Consider the following 17,915-nt stretch of genomic DNA (forward strand, 5'->3'; position numbering starts at 1 on the left):
AATGGGCTACTGGGATGACAACGTTGTATTAAATGTTCCTATATTGAAAGGTCAGTAGCAGGTAAAAACACTTATAGCTTTTGTTCATTTCCTCCCAGCCTCAAGAATCTCTTGCAAATATGCCAAAAAAGTTTTCAAACCACTGTGTTAAATCAAGCCAGCAGCATGTGAATGGAGCCAAATGGTCCGATGTTTTTCAAAAACCTGATGATGCAGGGAAGAAAACACAAATGGCAGACAAAAGTGGCTGGTGAAAGACAGGAAGACAGTGAAAGTCATATATCATTAAGTAAACAGCAAATGACTGAAAGTCAACAGAACTCCGGTACATACGTTTCAAATAAAGTGATATATTATGGTAGTAGTAAAGTGTAAGAATAGTGTAAACATTAATCTGGACCCTCTGGAAATGTCGGAAGAAACAGAATATATTAAAGTGCCTCAACAAACACTATAATTTGATTTCTAAATGGTGTGAGAATAAAGGTAGGCAGCATTGAGAGGGAGGTATTAGAGTAAAGTAGAGTATAGTATCCTTCACAAATGTTAACGTTTTGGAACAAAGCACAATAAAGAAAGATGTGAGCATTTGATTTATGCTGTTTGTATTTTAGTTAAAGACTATCTAATAGTGAAACTAAAGCTAAACAGAATGTCAAGCGTTAATATAAAATCAAATTTTTGAATGTCAAGGTTGAAGTACTGTGCTTTGAGAGTCAGTAATGATTTTACCTAAACTTTATGGGCCTATGTCTGCTAGTAGTGGTAGTATCATGCTAATAATGAAATACATAATCTAAATAGACAAATTAATTAAATTGATTAATACAATTTTGCCATACAAAACTTTGTGCGGTTTGTCATTCATAATTTGGTTTAATTTGTACTATATTTTACCGCTACAAATTTGTACAAATTGTGCTTTTATTGTGAAAACCCTCGGACCGGAACTAACAGCACGGTGAGTCACGAGCACGGAAACGGTGTGTATATTCTGGTATTCTGATCAGAGTAGACTGCTCTCAAAACTGTAATAAGTTTTGTATCGTCAACTATAATAAAGGCACTAACTTCGCCCGAAGGGTTCGTGTTTGTGATATTTAATGGAGGTTTTAAATCAAGTTTTATGATCGTAGTTACTCTCAGAACTGTCAACTGTAACGTTCCTCTCCATTCTCAGCTTGTCTGTTTGAAGATCTAATTTTCTTAACGTTAACAGTTAATGATAAAAGAGAAAGCTGAAGCTGACTTCATTGAAACAGTACAACTTTGGTGGTGTATTTGAATGGATAGCTCAACACTAACGTTAAAGTTAAAGCTGTAACGTTAACATTAGATACTCTGCTCTCAGTGCTACAAACATCCCCTTGTTGACAGTGCCAAAAAACACCCAATAATGATGTAACTATGCTGCAGTATTACATAGTCTAATTTAGAGTGAACCCTCTGGGACTACACAGCACTAAGTTGTTGGTGGTTTAGTGGTGGTTGGTATAATTTGGTAATATAGGGAATTTCCCTGTAATGTAGCTATTAATCACATAGAGGTTTTTCTTTCTGCAGATGGCTCAGGAAGGTGGACCACCCTTCCTGCTCCCCCTCTTCACGTCTTTCCTCATGCTATCATCTCTGTGTGGCTGTCACCCTCGCTCTCCTGGGTCCATTAGGTCAATGGCTGCAGCCGTGACTGTATCCAATCATACTGCAAGGAAAGGTGACCAATACCCTCCTATACCTTCAGACATGTAGTAAAGGATAGAGCCATGTAGGCCTATACGTATGAAAATCAGGGTTGCCATTCATTTATTTTTAATTAGGTCACACAGGTGTTTTTTAACGACTCTGGCTAATTAGACCTAATTCTCACTTCTCTATTAGACAACACCCACATATAAGTCAATTTATTGCAGATTGATATGGAGTGTCAACTCAGTCATTGTGCTCAGTTTGATTTCAGCTGACTTACACTATGTAAGGTTGTCACCGTAGGATTTAATTGCTTCCTTGACCTATTATTTATACGTTTTATAGGACAGGTCTTTGTACAAGCCTTGGATAAAATGCAAATAAAGATATATATCATAGTGGCCTGGCTGTATATCTAATTCCTAATTTACTGTATCTACTCAAGTGACAAAGACAATGTATTTACTCATTAACATTTTTAGCTACAAGGGTAAAAGACAAAAAAAGAAGATTTGAATATGAACCCTGAGTTCCTTTTTTGAGTGCTTTTCTTTGTGGTGTGAATCCAGTCTCAACAATAGCTGCAGAGGTAGCAGGCTACGCTGATGTGGCCAAACAGATTATTGACCTGGCTGTGTTTGGAGCTGCCCAGAACCGCTCCCACAGCCGGCTGGCCGACTTCACCGACACCATAGGGAACCGTGTGAGTGGCTCACACAACCTGGACATGGCTATCAGATACATGTACAATGCTCTGGCACAGGATGGGTTGGACGTACATTTAGGTGAGTATGCCTTGTTATCTGTCTCGCTTAGATGCAGGACATGATAATTGTGCAATGAGGATATACTTTTCACAAATTAAGGGATCTCTTTCAGCAATGTCATGCCATCTGCTGAGTGCTACAGTGTTTTTGTTTTTGTGACCTTTTTCCACTGTTTCTTCTCCAGAGCCAGTCAAAATCCCACATTGGGTGAGAGGGAAGGAGAGTGCAGAAATGATTGCACCCAGAGTCAAAAGTCTGGCTATACTGGGACTGGGTAGCAGTGTTGGGACACCACCTGAGGGTAAAGACCATACTGTATAAAATAATTTGTAATGCTTGTCGTCCACCTCCTTTTAACTCCTTCGTGTCTTGCTCTTATCTCTCAAGGTATCGAGGCAGAGGTGTTGGTGGTTCAGTCTTTTGAAGAGCTGAAGAATAGAGCCAGCGAGGCCATAGCGAGGATTGTGGTCTTCAACCAACCATTTGTTAGCTACGGGGAGACGGTGGCTTACCGTGCTTATGGCGCCTCTGAAGCAGCCAAAGTAGGAGCCGTGGCCACACTCATTCGATCTATTACTCCATTCTCTATTAACAGGTATCCATCCATCCATCTATCCATCCATCTAACCGGAAAATGTCTCTGGTGTAATGAGTGTTTAATCAAAAGATCCATTAGTCTTTGTCTCTAGTCCCCACACAGGTTGGCAGGACTACCAAGATGGAGTGAAGTGCATCCCTTCAGCCTGTATCACTGTGGAGGATGCTGAGCTAATGTGGCGTATGGCACAGAGAGGGCAGAGGATCGTGGTCAGACTCACAATGGGAGCCAAGACTCTACCAGATGCTGACTCCTTCAACACAGTGGCTGAGATAACAGGCTGGCAACACCCTGAGCAGGTAGACCTCATGCCCCCATCACAGACACATGCCTGTCTGATTCATCGACCTCTTTTTCTTGTCATGAACAGTCTCTCTGTTCCAGTCTTTTTGTGTTAGGGGAATTCTTTTTGGGATGGACTTTCAAATGTATTGTGTGGGAAACAGTTGTCCTGGAAACACTGTTATTATTAAGTTCTTGTTTTTCTTTCTTAATTAGTCATTCTCTCTTTTTTCCTCAGTTGGGTGGGACAAGGAAATATTGTCCCTCCCATCTCTTTTTGCTGACTCTAAAGTCAGCTATTTCCACAGCTTTATTTTGACGATGTTTGTGTGATCTAATCTTTCCAAAGAAGTGCTGAGGCACTAAGAAATATCCCTTTCACTCAGTCAGTATGAATTATCTTTATATGGTAAGACAGCATAATGTAAACAGAATATTAATCTGTTAATTATGATTTTTGGATTGTTTAAAAAAAGTAAAAATAGAAGTTTTCAACTTCTTTTGAAAATTCCCAAGAAATGTCTCCACCGTGGCTTCCTATTTTCATGAATGCCCAAACTCTAACCATATGACATTTGTTAAATAAATTACAATAAGCCAGGCATTCCTGCATTCTTCACAGATGACAGCATTTTTTCTATTTGCAACAAGTCTAAACAACTCAACTAAAATTCCAGGCCTGCTGCCGTTAACCTTCTAATCTTTTTATAGTACAAGCTGGGATTTGTGAACACATGTCAATGTAAACATGCAGAATGATGATTTCCTGTACAGCAACGCTGGAACCATTCTTGGGATTTGTTTGTAATTGTCAGATGTTGTAAAGTAAAACTAGTATACTGTGTATGACACTTTTGAGTCGATGTTGATGCTCAGTGTTGCTTAGCAGGGACATTTACCTGCAAATAGGATTAAAAAAATCTGATTCCAGCATGCACTGCACAGAGCAAACGCATCACCTGACCCAACTTGCAGTTATGCAGAGCAGTGTCACACGATGTCACACACCGGTCCTTAGCACACATGTGGGTAGGGACCTAGACACGTTTGGCAGGTAGAACCTGAGAAACAGACAAGGTGCTGCTAATCTTCAAATGCATGCCACCCTGTTTGCAGAAGAGGCAGTATGATACCATATACCCACTAATGTTTCTGTCATTGAGTGGGCAGGGCTGAAACAGTGCAGTGGGTTCAGGCTACCAGATGTGGCATGATCAGCACAGGCACACGGTGCACATGTTACAGATGTGGGTACTCAGAACTAGAGGGGGAGATTTAACTTGGAGTCCTTGGAGGAAACGGTCTGCTGAAAGCTGTTGTGTCAGTCTGAATATAAGTGGAAGAGAAGCAGGGCCAACACTTCCTATCCACAGGGAGACCCCCGGTCTGGTTGAACTAGCATGTCCTAAATAGCTGAGAAGGGTATTTAATATTTGATCCGCACTGTTTTATTAAGATGAGTGGTAAAACCTGTGGGAAACATACGGAAGCAAGAAAGTGACGGAGAAGCTTCTTGTCAGACTTGACCTACAGTTGTGGTCAAAAGTTTACATACACTTGTAAAGAACATAATGTCATGGCTCTCTTGAGTTTCCAGTTATTTCTACAACTCTGATTTTTCTCTGATAGAGTGATTGGAACAGATACTTCTTTGTCACAAAAAACATTCATGAAGTTTGGTTCTTTCATGACTTTATTATGGGTTAACAGAAAAAGTGACAAAATCTGCTGGGTCAAAAATATACATACAGCAACATGAATTAGCAATTTTGGTGACTTAGAAAGTTGTGTCAATGAAATGAGCTTCATAGCATGGCCTCTTAACTTCTTGTGAGTGATTATGAGTGACTACAGCTGGTGACTTCTCTGAGACCATTTAAATAGGGCTCATTGGATACAAACGCCCACAAACGCTACAATGGGAAAGTCAAAGGAGCTCAGCATGGATCTGAAAAAGCGAATCATTGACTTGAACAAGTCAGGAAAGTCACTTGGAGCCATTTCAAAGCAGCTGCAGGTCCCAAGAGCAACAGTGCAAACAATTGTTTGTAAGTATAAAGTGCATGGCACTGTTTTGTCACTGCCACGATCAGGAAGAAAACGCAAGCTATCACCTGCTGCTGAGAGAAAATTGGTCAGGAGGGTGAAGAGTCAACCGAGAACCACCAAAAAGCAGATCTGCCAAGAATTAGAAGCTGCTGGAACACAGGTGTCAGTGTCCACAGTCAAGCGTGTTTTGCATCTCCATCGACTGAGAGGCTGCCGTGCAAGAAGGAAGCCCTTGCTCCAAAAGCGGCACCTTAAGGCTCGACTGAAGTTTGCTGCTGATCACATGGACAAAGATAAGACCTTCTGGAGGAAAGTTCTGTGGTCAGACGAAACAAAAATCGAGCTGTTTGGCCACAATGCCCGGCAATATGTTTGGAGGAGAAAAGGTGAGGCCTTTAACCCCAAGAACACCATGCCTACCGTCAAGCACGGTGGTGGTATTATTATGCTGTGGGGCTGTTTTGCTGCCAATGGAACTGGTGCTTTACAGAGAGTAAATGGGATAATGAAGAAGGAGGATTACCTTCAAATTCTTCAAGATAACCTAAAATCATCAGCCCGAAGGTTGGGTCTTGGACGCAGTTGGGTGTTCCAACAGGACAATGACCCCAAACGCACATCAAAAGTGGTAATGGAATGGCTAAATCAGGCTAGAATTAGGGTTTTAGAATGGCCTTCCTAAAGTCCTGACTTAAATCCCATTGAGAACATGTGGACAATGCTGAAGAAACAAGTCCATGTCAGAAAGCCATCAAATTTAACTGAACTGCACCAATTCTGTCAAGAGGAGTGGTCAAAGATTCAACGAGAAGCTTGCCAGAAGCTTGTGGATGGCTACCAAAAGCGCCTAATTGAAGTGAAAATGGCCAAGGGACATGTAACCAAATATTAGCACTGCTGTATGTATATTTTTGACCCAGCAGATTTGATCACTTTTTCTGTTAACCCATAATAAAGTCATGAAAGAACCAAACTTCATGAATGTTTTTTGTGACAAAGAAGTATGTGTTCCAATCACTCTATCAGAGAAAAATCAGAGTTGTAGAAATAACTGGAAACTCAAGAGAGCCATGACATTATGTTCTTTATAAGTGTATGTAAACTTTTGACCACAACTGTATATGATTTAACATTTTCCATTTCCTGAGTGGAATTTCCACAGTGTTCTTTAAGAATCATGGTGTGTACTGTATATAGGTGGAGGTTGCCTTGAGTATGGGCGTTCGTATTGTTGTTAAGGAAGTGTGTATATTGCATTTGGGACAGAGGCGTTTTGTAATATCTGACAAGATATGTTTTGTTGTTAGATGAAGGTAGATAGTGTTTGCATTGGGAAATTCCCTGGTGTGTGTGTGTGTGTGTGTGTGTGTGTGTGTGTGTGTGTGTGTGTGTGTGTGTCAGCCTTTACTCTCTCACAGCTCCTTCTGGAGCCTGTAAATACATCACATCCAAACATTATTGTCCAAGATGGCCAAACACAAGATTAGTTTGTATGGTATGGTGTCCAACATGTTTCAGCAGTTCCCAGTGGATGTTATTTAAGTGAACTCTGTTCTTCTTTACAACAACAGTCTCTTTGGTTTAATTTGTGGAGGAGACTTGGATTAGAGGAACATCCAACAGGCGTGAACTGTGTTACTATTCTGATCTGGGAATCAACGTTCAGTCGCTCATTATAGAAAAGGGAAATGAAACGCATGACATGGTTGACATCATCTCTGGCTCTGTGACTTTGTGCTCCAGCTGGATGTAGCAGCAGTTGTGTTTGGTGTGTGTCTGTACATGCGCCCACATTAATAGATAGATGTACATCTGAGGTATAGTGAGTCATTTCCGCAGTTTAGCCTCTCAGAGACACTCAGAGTGGATGAGTTGCTAGGATTTTTCCCACCCACTCAACTTCTACATCTTCCGTTCTTTTCTTTTTCTTTTTTTTTTTTTTCTTTTTTCTTTTTTTTTTAATAGAAATGTTACCTTTTTAAGTGTGAAATGTCCTGGTGTAGACTTTCTGTTGATAGTTACGGCTAAAACACAAATCGTGTTGCTTGACCGTGATCAGAATGCGTAATGATCATAAATATCAGTGTGCATTGGGTAAGACAATGTTTGTTTTGTTTTCCCATCTAAACTACATGTCACTGAACCACATCTAGACATCCTCTACATACTTTGTTGATCCCTCATGATTTAAACATGTAAACTACAACATGTTTAGTTGTCCCCACTGTCAACACATTGTAAAAAGACTAGTCAGGTAGCTGTACTCCTCAGTAGAAAGAGGGGCAGCATAATAATATAAAGTGAACAGGGTTAACCAATGTAATAATTACAGTACAACAGAGAAATAACCCAGGTTTTTACAAGTTTTAACGTAAATTAATCCTGATAAACTTCAACATGCAGGTGGTCTGAACAGTGTGTTTATTGTAAAATCCCTGATGCATGCTGGAACCTGGAATAAACTCATACATGGAAAAACCCAGCATGTTTGTGGAAATTGATGTAGACGTAGATATTTCTGGTTTTGCAAGACCACTTCAGTGGAGCTTGCACACAGCACCATACCTATGTGTCTCTGTACTAAATGCGTATGTATGTATGTCTTATATTCCCAGCTGATGTATTCCTACGTCATGCTAAAAGCATTTAAGTGTGTAGACGACACATTTCACAAATGTTAATACTATTATTCTTTTTAATAATAAACATTCCAATTGCTTTAATAATGTAAAAAACAATAATCTAAATGAGCATTTGTGATTATATAAGGAGAGACACATTCACTTTTGATTTATTGGAATGTATGGCCTTTGGGTCATTGTCCTGACTAAGCTTGGCAGAAATGTTTTGTAACCTGGAACATAAGGTCAGGATCATTTTACTGACGGGAATACCAACCCCTTAAAATTCCTGGAAACGGCGATAACACCCTGAACTGTGTACTTTTTTTTCTTTTTCCTGTTTTTATGAGTTTGTCTGTCCTTGCTGATATTTTTTTTTTATAGATACTGAGTCACATTTGATGCATATTGCGTTTGTGTGTGCTGTAATACAATGTAGGCAAGACATGGGTCAGAGAGTGTTATCTGATCCTATTCTCTCACACATCACTCCAGATCAGACAAATGCTCAAATTACATGGAAACGCACCTCACAAAAGTGTCCCACCACAGTCTCTAATATCTGTGCTTATATCTCTTTATCTGTCCTATCTGCTAGGTCGTCTTATTGAGCGGCCATTTGGACAGTTGGGATGTGGGCCAAGGCGCCATGGATGACGGAGGTGGAGCCATGATTTCCTGGGAGGCCCTGTCACTCATCAAAGACTTGGGTAATATAGACACATACATACTGTGTATAAACACACATATACAGTTTATGATGCCGCACAGATAAACTTCCTCAGAAAGACACATTTACATACTGTAGTATTGGGTAAAGAGTATACAGACAGCAGCAAGCTTACACAAGCTCAAAAACAAACAATGTCAAGTAAATGATTTACTTAATTATTTAGCTTTATATAACCTGTTTGCTTTACTGAGATAAACAATCTTTTTAAATCAAGTGACAAGACTAAAAGAGTTCATCTGTAACAGTCAGTAGAAATATGTACAAAAGCAAAATATAGTAAAGCTCCATGAACGAGGGAGAAAAACAGAATCCTCTGTACTGATGCTTCAATAAACCTCAACAGCCAGTTAGTAAATGCGATGACGTCAGCAGAGTATCCCATTCCAAACTTAGGGATAAGTTACAAAACAATTCTTCAGACTGTAAACAGTAACTTCCTCCGACTGTTGTAGAGTAGCAAGGACACATTTAATTAGGAAACGGGCTCGAATAAACAGTACAGTACTGTTATGGACAAAAGAATGCAACTGAATAAGCCTATAGTGGTTCATCCAACTAAGAGCACCAGGTCCAGTGATAAAGTTGTAGTCAGGATTAGAGTAAACTTTAGTGTGTATTACAAGTTGTAAAGAAAGGTTGGAGCATTGTCATCACTATACATGACAGTTGTGTCATTTGTTAATTGGAGCTGTAATCTGTCTCTTTCTGTTCATATTTGTTTTGTGTTTTCATTTGAGTCTTTATGTGTTTCCAGGTTTGCGTCCGAGGAGAACTTTGCGGACGGTGCTGTGGACAGCTGAGGAGCAAGGTGGAGTCGGAGCACAGCAGTACTACAATCGACACAAGGTACTGTCCTGCTAGTAAGACGCTAGAAGGGTGGGACCACACTGTGAAAGTATATAGTATAGGACTGTAGAAATCTACTTCCAGTTATCTAGACAGACTTTTTTGTTTGTGCAAAGGATCTGAATAGCAAATTAGCTTCTTTAGAGCTTTGACGGCCTACCAGCCCACGGTCCATAATAAAATACACTCTCAAAATCAGAGGTACAACTTTATTGCAATTTTGAACGAAAAAATACATTTTTCACCCATGTACCATAAATCCCCCATGGACTGTCTAGTTCTTACAAAATAGGAACTTGCATTGACTCAGTTATTTAAGGCAGCGGTACCAGCAGCTCCTAGTGGTTGGTATGTGTGTGTGACTCGCCCCCTGAGGCCTTGTATGAAGAGTGGCTCACAGTTTCCATGGGCCGAAGCTTGTATTGTTTTCAATCAAACACAACTTGTTTGGATGATTGTTTTTTGTCTGTCCATGCTCTCTTGGCCTTTCTCTTCTTCCTCTCCACACCCAGGTGAACATGTCCAACTTTGACCTGGTCATGGAGTCTGACTTGGGGACATTTACCCCGGTGGCTCTGCAGTTTACTGGCAGTGATGCAGCACGAAAGGTAGGATTAAAAAAAAAAATGAAATTATTCAGGCTTACGTGTAAAAGTCTGAATTCTACAAAGCACATATTCTGCAAGGTGGCGTCAGTCCAGAGAACGTGCTGTATTTCCTTTATCTACCCCTTACTTCACATTACACCTACATTCAGAACATTGCTTCCTAAATTGAACATTTTAAACTAGTTTCAACATTTAACCTAAGTAACCTAAGGTCTCTGTTGAGCATTTAAATCACATTTAAAAGCATAAAATCCATGCTTATCTAAATAAAATATACATTCTGAGGTTGTGACAGTATAACATCTAGTTTCATGGTCACTGAATGTTTACCATTGATTTATAGCCTGGTGACTGAATTACAAAGGCCATGTAATGTGCATTTTGGAATTACAATACTTTAAACAGTGTTGAGCCATGTTTAAATAACGCTAGCATATTAACAGACTGTGTGATGAGCTGAGAAGCAACTACACTGTGTCTGTATCAACAGGTCATGGCAGAAGTGGTCAAACTGTTGGCTCCCATTAATACGACCAACCTGGAGACACACGGAGAAGGGACAGACATCTCACCTTGGATGCAGGCAGGAGTACCAGGTCAGTCGAATCGATATGTCTTATCTGTCCGTCTGCAACTAGCAACACATGTTCATGACAGGAGAATTGCGCAAAGTGAGACACTTGAAATGAGAAGTAACTCATCATTAGTAACCTATTTCTGTGGTTCTGGTGTTAATATCTTCTCCTTTTTGTGTGAAAGGGCTGTGTAAACAGAATCAGGTCCTCATTTTGATGAACTATGAACATAATACCGTAGAGACTGGGGAAGTGGGGGCAGATATCCACTTTATGTGGAATTTCTTAAAAATCAGAATTGAGACATAATAATAATAATACTTTCATTTTATATAGTGCTTTTCTAAGTACCCAAAGACATGCTTCTAGTTTAGCAGTAAGGGTGAGCGACTTTATTAAGTCATAACATTGTAGTTACATTTTCACAGATTTTTGCTTTTCAGAATTGCCGATAGTGAAAACGGATTAAATCACCAATGCTATACTTAAAGGGTAACTTTGGTTTATTTCACTTAGACACAATGTTTGGAAAAGGGCCCTGAGGATTGGACCTTTGACACATTATAGGTCTGTAAACACAAAAAATATCTAAACTAAATGCTACTACTGCTACTAAATAAAGTATTAAATAAAAATAACAGCACGTAATCAGTATTTGTTTTAACTTTGTTTTATTACAACACATCCACTGAAACTGTATGTTTTTATATTTTTTCATATAAAAAAGACAAAGAAAATCACCTCTATATGCACATGGTTGAATTATGAAAACAGTACGAGTGACCCAGCTTTAGGCTGCTAGTCAAAAAGGAAATTAGTTTTCAAGCTGGCCTGCTCCTCAGTCATTCGACATGACATACTGTAAATGAACCAACTTGTTATTGTAGAAGAAACACTTGCAGAGTTCAAACTGGACCTTCCTGTCAAAATATTTACTTTACATCTACTGGCCAGTATTGTTATCAATCCAAGTATCCTTTTCTGTCAAATATCAAAGATTTCACTGATGTCTTCACCTGTTCCACTATTAATGTTTAGGTACCATCCCTTGTTTAGCAGTGACAAGAAACTGTACCAAGTCATAGAAGTTCGCCTCATTTTGAAACTTTTTTTTTTTTTTACAGATTATGTGGTCCAAACATCTTTTCTAAAACTCTGTCTAGTTTTAGTAGAAGTGAAATTGCATTGTAGTCAGAAAGACAAGGTGGTATAACTTGTAGAAGAAGAACTGAACACATGAAACAACACAAAAATATTTCAACCTTCAGCCAAGCAGACCACAAACGCATCCCCAATAACTCAACAGGACAATTAGTTGCCTAAAGATGTTCAGTTGTCTTAATATTAAACAACTCCAATAGAGCAGCTGACAACTTGGTGCCTTACTCAAGTTTTCATTCACCAACTCCTCTCCATGAAGAGATTTGTGGGTAAAAAATGAAATAACAGCTGTTAACCCACGACAGTGACAGTTAAATCCTCTGGTTCATGATCCAGCAGCTACATTATGAAGGCCCTTCCTCCTCGTCTGTGAGGCTGAGTCGAGGTCTCTTGGATGGTCTCTTTACTATTGTCGGTTGTAGTAACAGTAGTGGACTGTCCAGGGGGAAGGTGAGGGTGCACATGCCACAATCTCTGCTAGGCACTCTCGCCTGGGTAGCTTCAAGGCACCGACAAAGAAATCAGCAATTCTGTCAGTAATCGTCTACAGTTGCAAAATGATCGAGCACACTTGCTCTTACTGTAAGTAAAAACAAAAGAAAAAATGAATATACAACTTGATATGTCAGACTACAAACCTGTACTTCGAAAGCGATTCTGCAGAGTTTTCCTGGATAGCTGTGTGCCGACTGATCTTCTCCCTGGGAGGTCAGTCAGAGCTTCCATTGATGGCTGTGTGCCGACTGATATGTTCTCTGGGGGGTCAGTCTGGGAGGCCACGTGTCTTACAGCAGGCAGAATTCGACAGAAACTGTCCACTGTGACCTAAACAGCAACACAGGGAACAGCGACCTTTATGCATCAATCCTCACAAATATCATTTTAAACAACTTTTTTCTTAAACATGGCTTCTAAAACCATATCATTTGTATTGTTATTTCTACTACCACCATTATTATTATCATTACTTGTATATAGCTATTTTATCAAAGATAACGCTGGAAATATTCTTCATTTCAATCGTCATGTATATACAGGTACATACATGAAATTTGACCTCTTAAATTTGTTATTATCAACAAATGACATGAAAAGACCAAAATCAACAAAGTCCGTCTCCCATCCCCAAGCACAAAAAATAAATCTTTCAAAATGTTCGAATATTGTAGATAATGAGCTCTTTGGCAAACAAACATTAATGATACTTTATAATTGTATGATTTTTGAAACGTAACTGTAATCGCCAGAAGCAAAAAGCTGTTTGGTTACACATGAACTACACCACGGTCGCACCGCATGACTTCAACGTCACCACTAAGCTAAAGTTCTCTTCATGCACACATTTCCATAACAAAGATGGCAAGAATTGTTAGACATGCCAAATAACTGTCCTCAGACAGCAGCTTGTTGTGTTTCCTCTTCGGCGCTCTCCTGCGACATACAGTATGATCGGTTGAAGATAAATCTAGACAGATGATTCATCCAATCAACCAAAAGTATTTTTTTTCGGAAGTGCCCGTCCTTTTCCAAACCGTATCGTTCTAGGTAACAAACCGGTAAAGTACCATCTGGCTTGTCAGGTTAACATTTCAACGTGCCAATGTATTAATTAACCTCTGTCTTACTGCTACGAGACGCCGGGACACTCTGGCATAGCTTCTTTTTTGTTGCCGTATCACGGTCACTTTTCTCCTCTTCTTGAGTCTTCCTCGTTTGTGCCTTCCTCCGATTACCATTTCTTAAGACAATAATAATTAGTGGATTTTCAATCCTGGCAAGTAACTTAGTCGAAAACATCTGGCACAAATCCTCCCAGAACAGACACCTGGTCTGTATGGTAGAATTACTCCGACATCTCGGAAACGTTCACACATGGCTTCTCTTTCACTTTGAGGCTTCTGAATAATACTCTTGAACTTGATAAGACCCCTTGATTACCAAATTTATTTTACATAAGCAGCATGTCTTCTCAATATCTCCCAACATAGGATCTTGTTTTTATTTCCTGAGAGTGAAATGTTGTCGATGGCATGCCACTGTAGTTCAGCAGCATGGAACGTTTCCTAACAGCAGACGCCATGCTTGAAAGTGGAAGGCTGATGTCAGATTGGCACACCAGTACCTTCCCCTGATGGATAATGCAAATTGATAAACATACCATAACCGTTTACTCATTCAAAATGTGTATGATGAATAATACATTCAGTTCCATTTATTTGTATAGCCCAAAATCACAAATTTGCCTCAGAGGGCTTTACAATCCGCACAGCATACGGCGTCCTCTGTCCTAAGAGCCTCACATTGGAAATGGAAAAATTCCCAAAATACATAATATACCATGTATACCTGGTTTATTGAATTAAAATAAAAACATACATTTACGGCAGCACTTGTCGTGAAACCAAGTTATTTGCATGTCACTTGCATTATGCATCAGGGGGCGGTACTGGTGTTCCGGTCTGACGGCGGCCTTCCACTTTCAAGACGCACCGCTGTGAGGAAGCGGTCCATGAGGTGGAACAGCAGCAGCATCCCACTCCATGGATCGGCATATGCCGCTGAACCACAGAGCCATACCATCGACTACAATTCGATCTCGAGTATAAAAACCACATCAGAGTGGACAGAAATCTGGTGATTGTTCGTATAAAATCTGATCCCCTTCCTGAAATCAACTGAAGATGGAAACTGAGTGTAAAGAGTGAGAGGCTTGTATTGTATTTGATGTCCTTGTTTTCTCATGTTCTGGGTTAGAACTGTTACTCACCTGTGTGACCACTTTCGCAGGGTTAGGGACAGCATCGAGATTTAGGTGAAGCTGCTTTTTGAATCCCATTTCCACCTCTGCATAGTTGGAGAAGCACTCGCGCGTAAAGTGGAGGTTGCACACGTAAACAAGAGCGGAGGGTATGTCGACCCGTCCCATTGCTTGCAGCCAGCGGTGTGCCGTCTCTCTGTTGGACGGCAAAGAGTGCAACCCCTCCGTGCTTTTACACTCGGGATACGCGCATTTTCGACCCATGTTTGACGGCTAACTTCAGGGCAGTGTGTGTGGGATGAGCTAGCCAAGCTAAAAACAAACTAACTTCAACTTGTTTCATTGGATTCATTGGTGGTTGGATAGCCAGTCATTTTTTGCTTTAACGTCACCTACTGGTCTGGAGTGTGAAATGTTAGATTTGCAATAAAAACTAAAATATTTTATAACACAATAACAATAAAAAAAAATCCAATTCAAAGTCAACTTATCAGCCTTTTCTGGTGCTTTCAGCCATATAACATGATCTTCCTCAGTAGATGGTGCCTTGTTATCTGTCATTTAGCTCCGTATCTGTTACGATATCTGTGGCACTTATTCTCCATGAGGGGTTAAGAACAAACTGACCATAGAAATAGTAGCTTTACAAGACAATTCAAAGCCCTGCAAAATAAAGCCCTGAGTAATTAAGTACACATTATTTTATCCACACATCATTTTTAAAATAATGACTGTTTCCTAATGCAAGAACAAGTTGATAAGCAGACTGAAGTAGAAAGGTCACAGCATTGAGAAGTGAAATGAGTTTTATGGAAACAAAGACTTCTTTCTTCTCTCAGTATTTAGTGTTTTTGGTTCTTTTCCACATGCTAGGCCAACAGCTTTAATGAGTTGTTATTTAAAGGAATTTAACCACTCCTTGTATTCGTGAGACCCATGTTCCTCTTCCACAGTAATGTCCTGGAGAATTACACCAGATGCAATAATGTTTCTTTTCACATATACAATGTAATGACTTTGAGTGCAGGATTGTTTGAACAGTTTGTATTTTATTGTATTTTATCTTTTTCTCCATCCCTCCTTCAGGCGCTAGCCTCCATGTAGCAGACAGTCGATACTTCTGGTTCCATCACAGTGAAGGTGATACCATGACAGTTCAAGACCCTCGAGACATGAACCTCTGCTCAGCATTGTGGGCCGTGGTTGCCTATGTTGTGGCAGACCTACAGGACATGTTGCCCAGGTAGCCAGTTAGCACACAAAATGCTGAGTGATCAGGAAAACCAGATCACTTTTAATTCCAAAACATCCAGTCAAATCCAACTTCTTTAAAAAGAAAAACTTGAGATTGAATGGCTGGATTTAAGAAATCATTGTTTACATATTGAATGTGAAGAGGATACAAAAGAGATCTACTATAAGGTGAATGATGTCGCCACTAAATGTTTTTTAGATGAATAATAGTAAATTAAACATAATTCAATTTTAAAATAAAAGTAAAACATGGTAATAGTAATCAGAAAAATATTTTTTGTTTTTAAATAAAGACCCAGTAAATATACAAAGCATTGTAGCTCAGGGCTGTCTATGATCATCTTGAATGTAAAGCAAATTAAAGTTCGGTCTATGCTTAGAACAGGAGATACATTTCCTCTTTTTAAAGTAAAAGGCTTATTTTCAAATGCTGGTATACTGAACGAGACAAGACTAAGAAAAGTCAGTTTACATTGTTAAATAAAGAACAACCTCATCTTTAAAACTTTTTTTTTTAATCTATTTTCATGTGTTTCTTTGATTGTTGTGGAAGAGGTCTAAAATATTGTAATTCCTGCCTTCATCCTACTTAACTGAGGACATTTTTTTTCCTAATGCCATCACATAAACAGGATGTTCTGTAAGATTTTACACTTAAAAAGAATAATTGCAGTGTTGAACATAATCAATAAAGTATCAATGATTACTTTACACTGTCACTCCCATGTTGTAATAGTTTGAATGTTGCTGATCATGTAGTTTCTGTGACGGAAGAAAGAGGAAGATGATGACAAATGAGACATAAGCATCTAGTCCATGGAAAGGAGAAAGAGGAATGAGGAATGCAGAAGGTGAAGAAAAGAGCAGAGATCATACAGATGAGGACAGGAAGTAAAGAGAATTCATCATTTTGGGGCGCCATGCTGACCAACGTAGCAGATACAAAACACACACACACACACACACATGCACGCGCACACACAGCTGGGATCTCTCTACCCACTGAACTGATAAGTCAGCACCCCGAGGGGTGATGTCAGGGTGAGTCAGTCAGCCCATGCAGATTAAGTCATTTTAGAAGCACAGATGTGTGTGAGCAGGATCGCGTCTGTGTTGAAACAAGCCTGTGTCTGTCGAGCTCGTCTCATGTGTCAGTAATGCTGATTCACACACAGACGGTAATGTTAGTGAAGAAACACAGTCTGTGGATGTTTAACACTCTGAGTCACACACATGCACCACCGACACAATCTATGGCGATAAGCCATTGCAACCCAATTCTCAATAGACTTTATCTAGAAATCCTGAGAAGACCGAGTTGAGTAAATGAACATTCCTCACCATTTCTTTCTGCGTCGCCTTATATTATCTTGAATATGTAAACCAGATAAATCACAACTTCATTTTATGTATGCGCTTTTGAAAATATGTTGAATACAGATCAAATAAATGCATTTAGGTGGAGTTAACGTTTTTTCACAAACAGAATGCGCGCAAGCTTTTCATATCAATTTAGACTACGATTAGAAAAATACCAACATTCAGGTTCCCCCATGTGGCTAAAAGGTGAACTGCAGATATACCATGGAAGAAATTCTGAAAATTATGATTATGTGAATGACTCTTATAAAATCTCCTGCGACCCACCCGTGGGTCCCGACCCAGTCTTTGGGATGGCTGCTGTAGACAACCACATGCAAACTTTAATATGAGACATCTGACCGACAGGACTGTTTGAAATAATTACATTTTGGTAAATAGGGACCAGGTTTTCTGTTTATGATCTCTAGAACTCCTTTATGAGGTTTTAGATTAACTGAACGTTTGTTTTAAACTGCAGGCACACATTTGACCCCTACACTACGGTGATCCATGTCATTTTAATGCTTTGTGGATCTTTACGATTATATATTTTTGAGGGGTTAAAGTTAAACTGTCTTTTCAAATGTGTTACACTAGCTGTAATGAGGCTGTGAA

General features: G+C 39.5%; 1 protein-coding gene across 2 annotated transcripts; it reads left to right on the forward strand.

Moving 5' to 3' along the window:
* The first annotated feature begins 766 nt into the window (after nucleotides 1-766).
* LOC137891286 (carboxypeptidase Q-like) lies at nucleotides 767-16,649 on the forward strand. 2 transcript variants are annotated; one of them, XM_068735829.1, is made up of 11 exons: nucleotides 767-983; nucleotides 1,564-1,714; nucleotides 2,256-2,471; nucleotides 2,638-2,754; nucleotides 2,841-3,048; nucleotides 3,143-3,350; nucleotides 8,602-8,713; nucleotides 9,491-9,582; nucleotides 10,095-10,190; nucleotides 10,681-10,786; nucleotides 15,771-16,649. In XM_068735829.1, the coding sequence occupies exons 2-11, from the start codon at nucleotides 1,564-1,566 to the stop codon at nucleotides 15,929-15,931; spliced, it is 1,467 nt and encodes a 488-aa protein (XP_068591930.1). In that variant the 5' UTR covers nucleotides 767-983; the 3' UTR covers nucleotides 15,932-16,649. The 2 variants fall into 2 exon arrangements, with proteins under 2 accessions (XP_068591930.1, XP_068591929.1); XM_068735828.1 differs by lacking the exon at nucleotides 767-983 and adding an exon at nucleotides 994-1,083.
* The last annotated feature ends 1,266 nt before the right edge of the window (nucleotides 16,650-17,915 follow it).

The sequence above is a fragment of the Cebidichthys violaceus genome, unplaced genomic scaffold (genome assembly GCF_023349555.1).
Source record: "Cebidichthys violaceus isolate CVI_PGR_0920_01 unplaced genomic scaffold, fCebVio1.0.p SCAF_7, whole genome shotgun sequence".
NCBI classification, from domain to species: domain Eukaryota; kingdom Metazoa; phylum Chordata; class Actinopteri; order Perciformes; family Stichaeidae; genus Cebidichthys; species Cebidichthys violaceus.

What these genes read in the sequence shown, in the direction of transcription:
- LOC137891286 (XM_068735829.1), top strand. Translation starts at nt 1,564, where the DNA reads ATGGCTCAGGAAGGTGGACCACCCTTCCTGCTCCCCCTCTTCACGTCT. An exon ending in CAATCATACTGCAAGGAAAG is followed by an intron (nt 1,715 to 2,255) that starts GTGACCAATACC and finishes GTGTGAATCCAG; the next exon opens with TCTCAACAATAGCTGCAGAG. An exon ending in GCAGTGATGCAGCACGAAAG is followed by an intron (nt 10,191 to 10,680) that starts GTAGGATTAAAA and finishes CTGTATCAACAG; the next exon opens with GTCATGGCAGAAGTGGTCAA.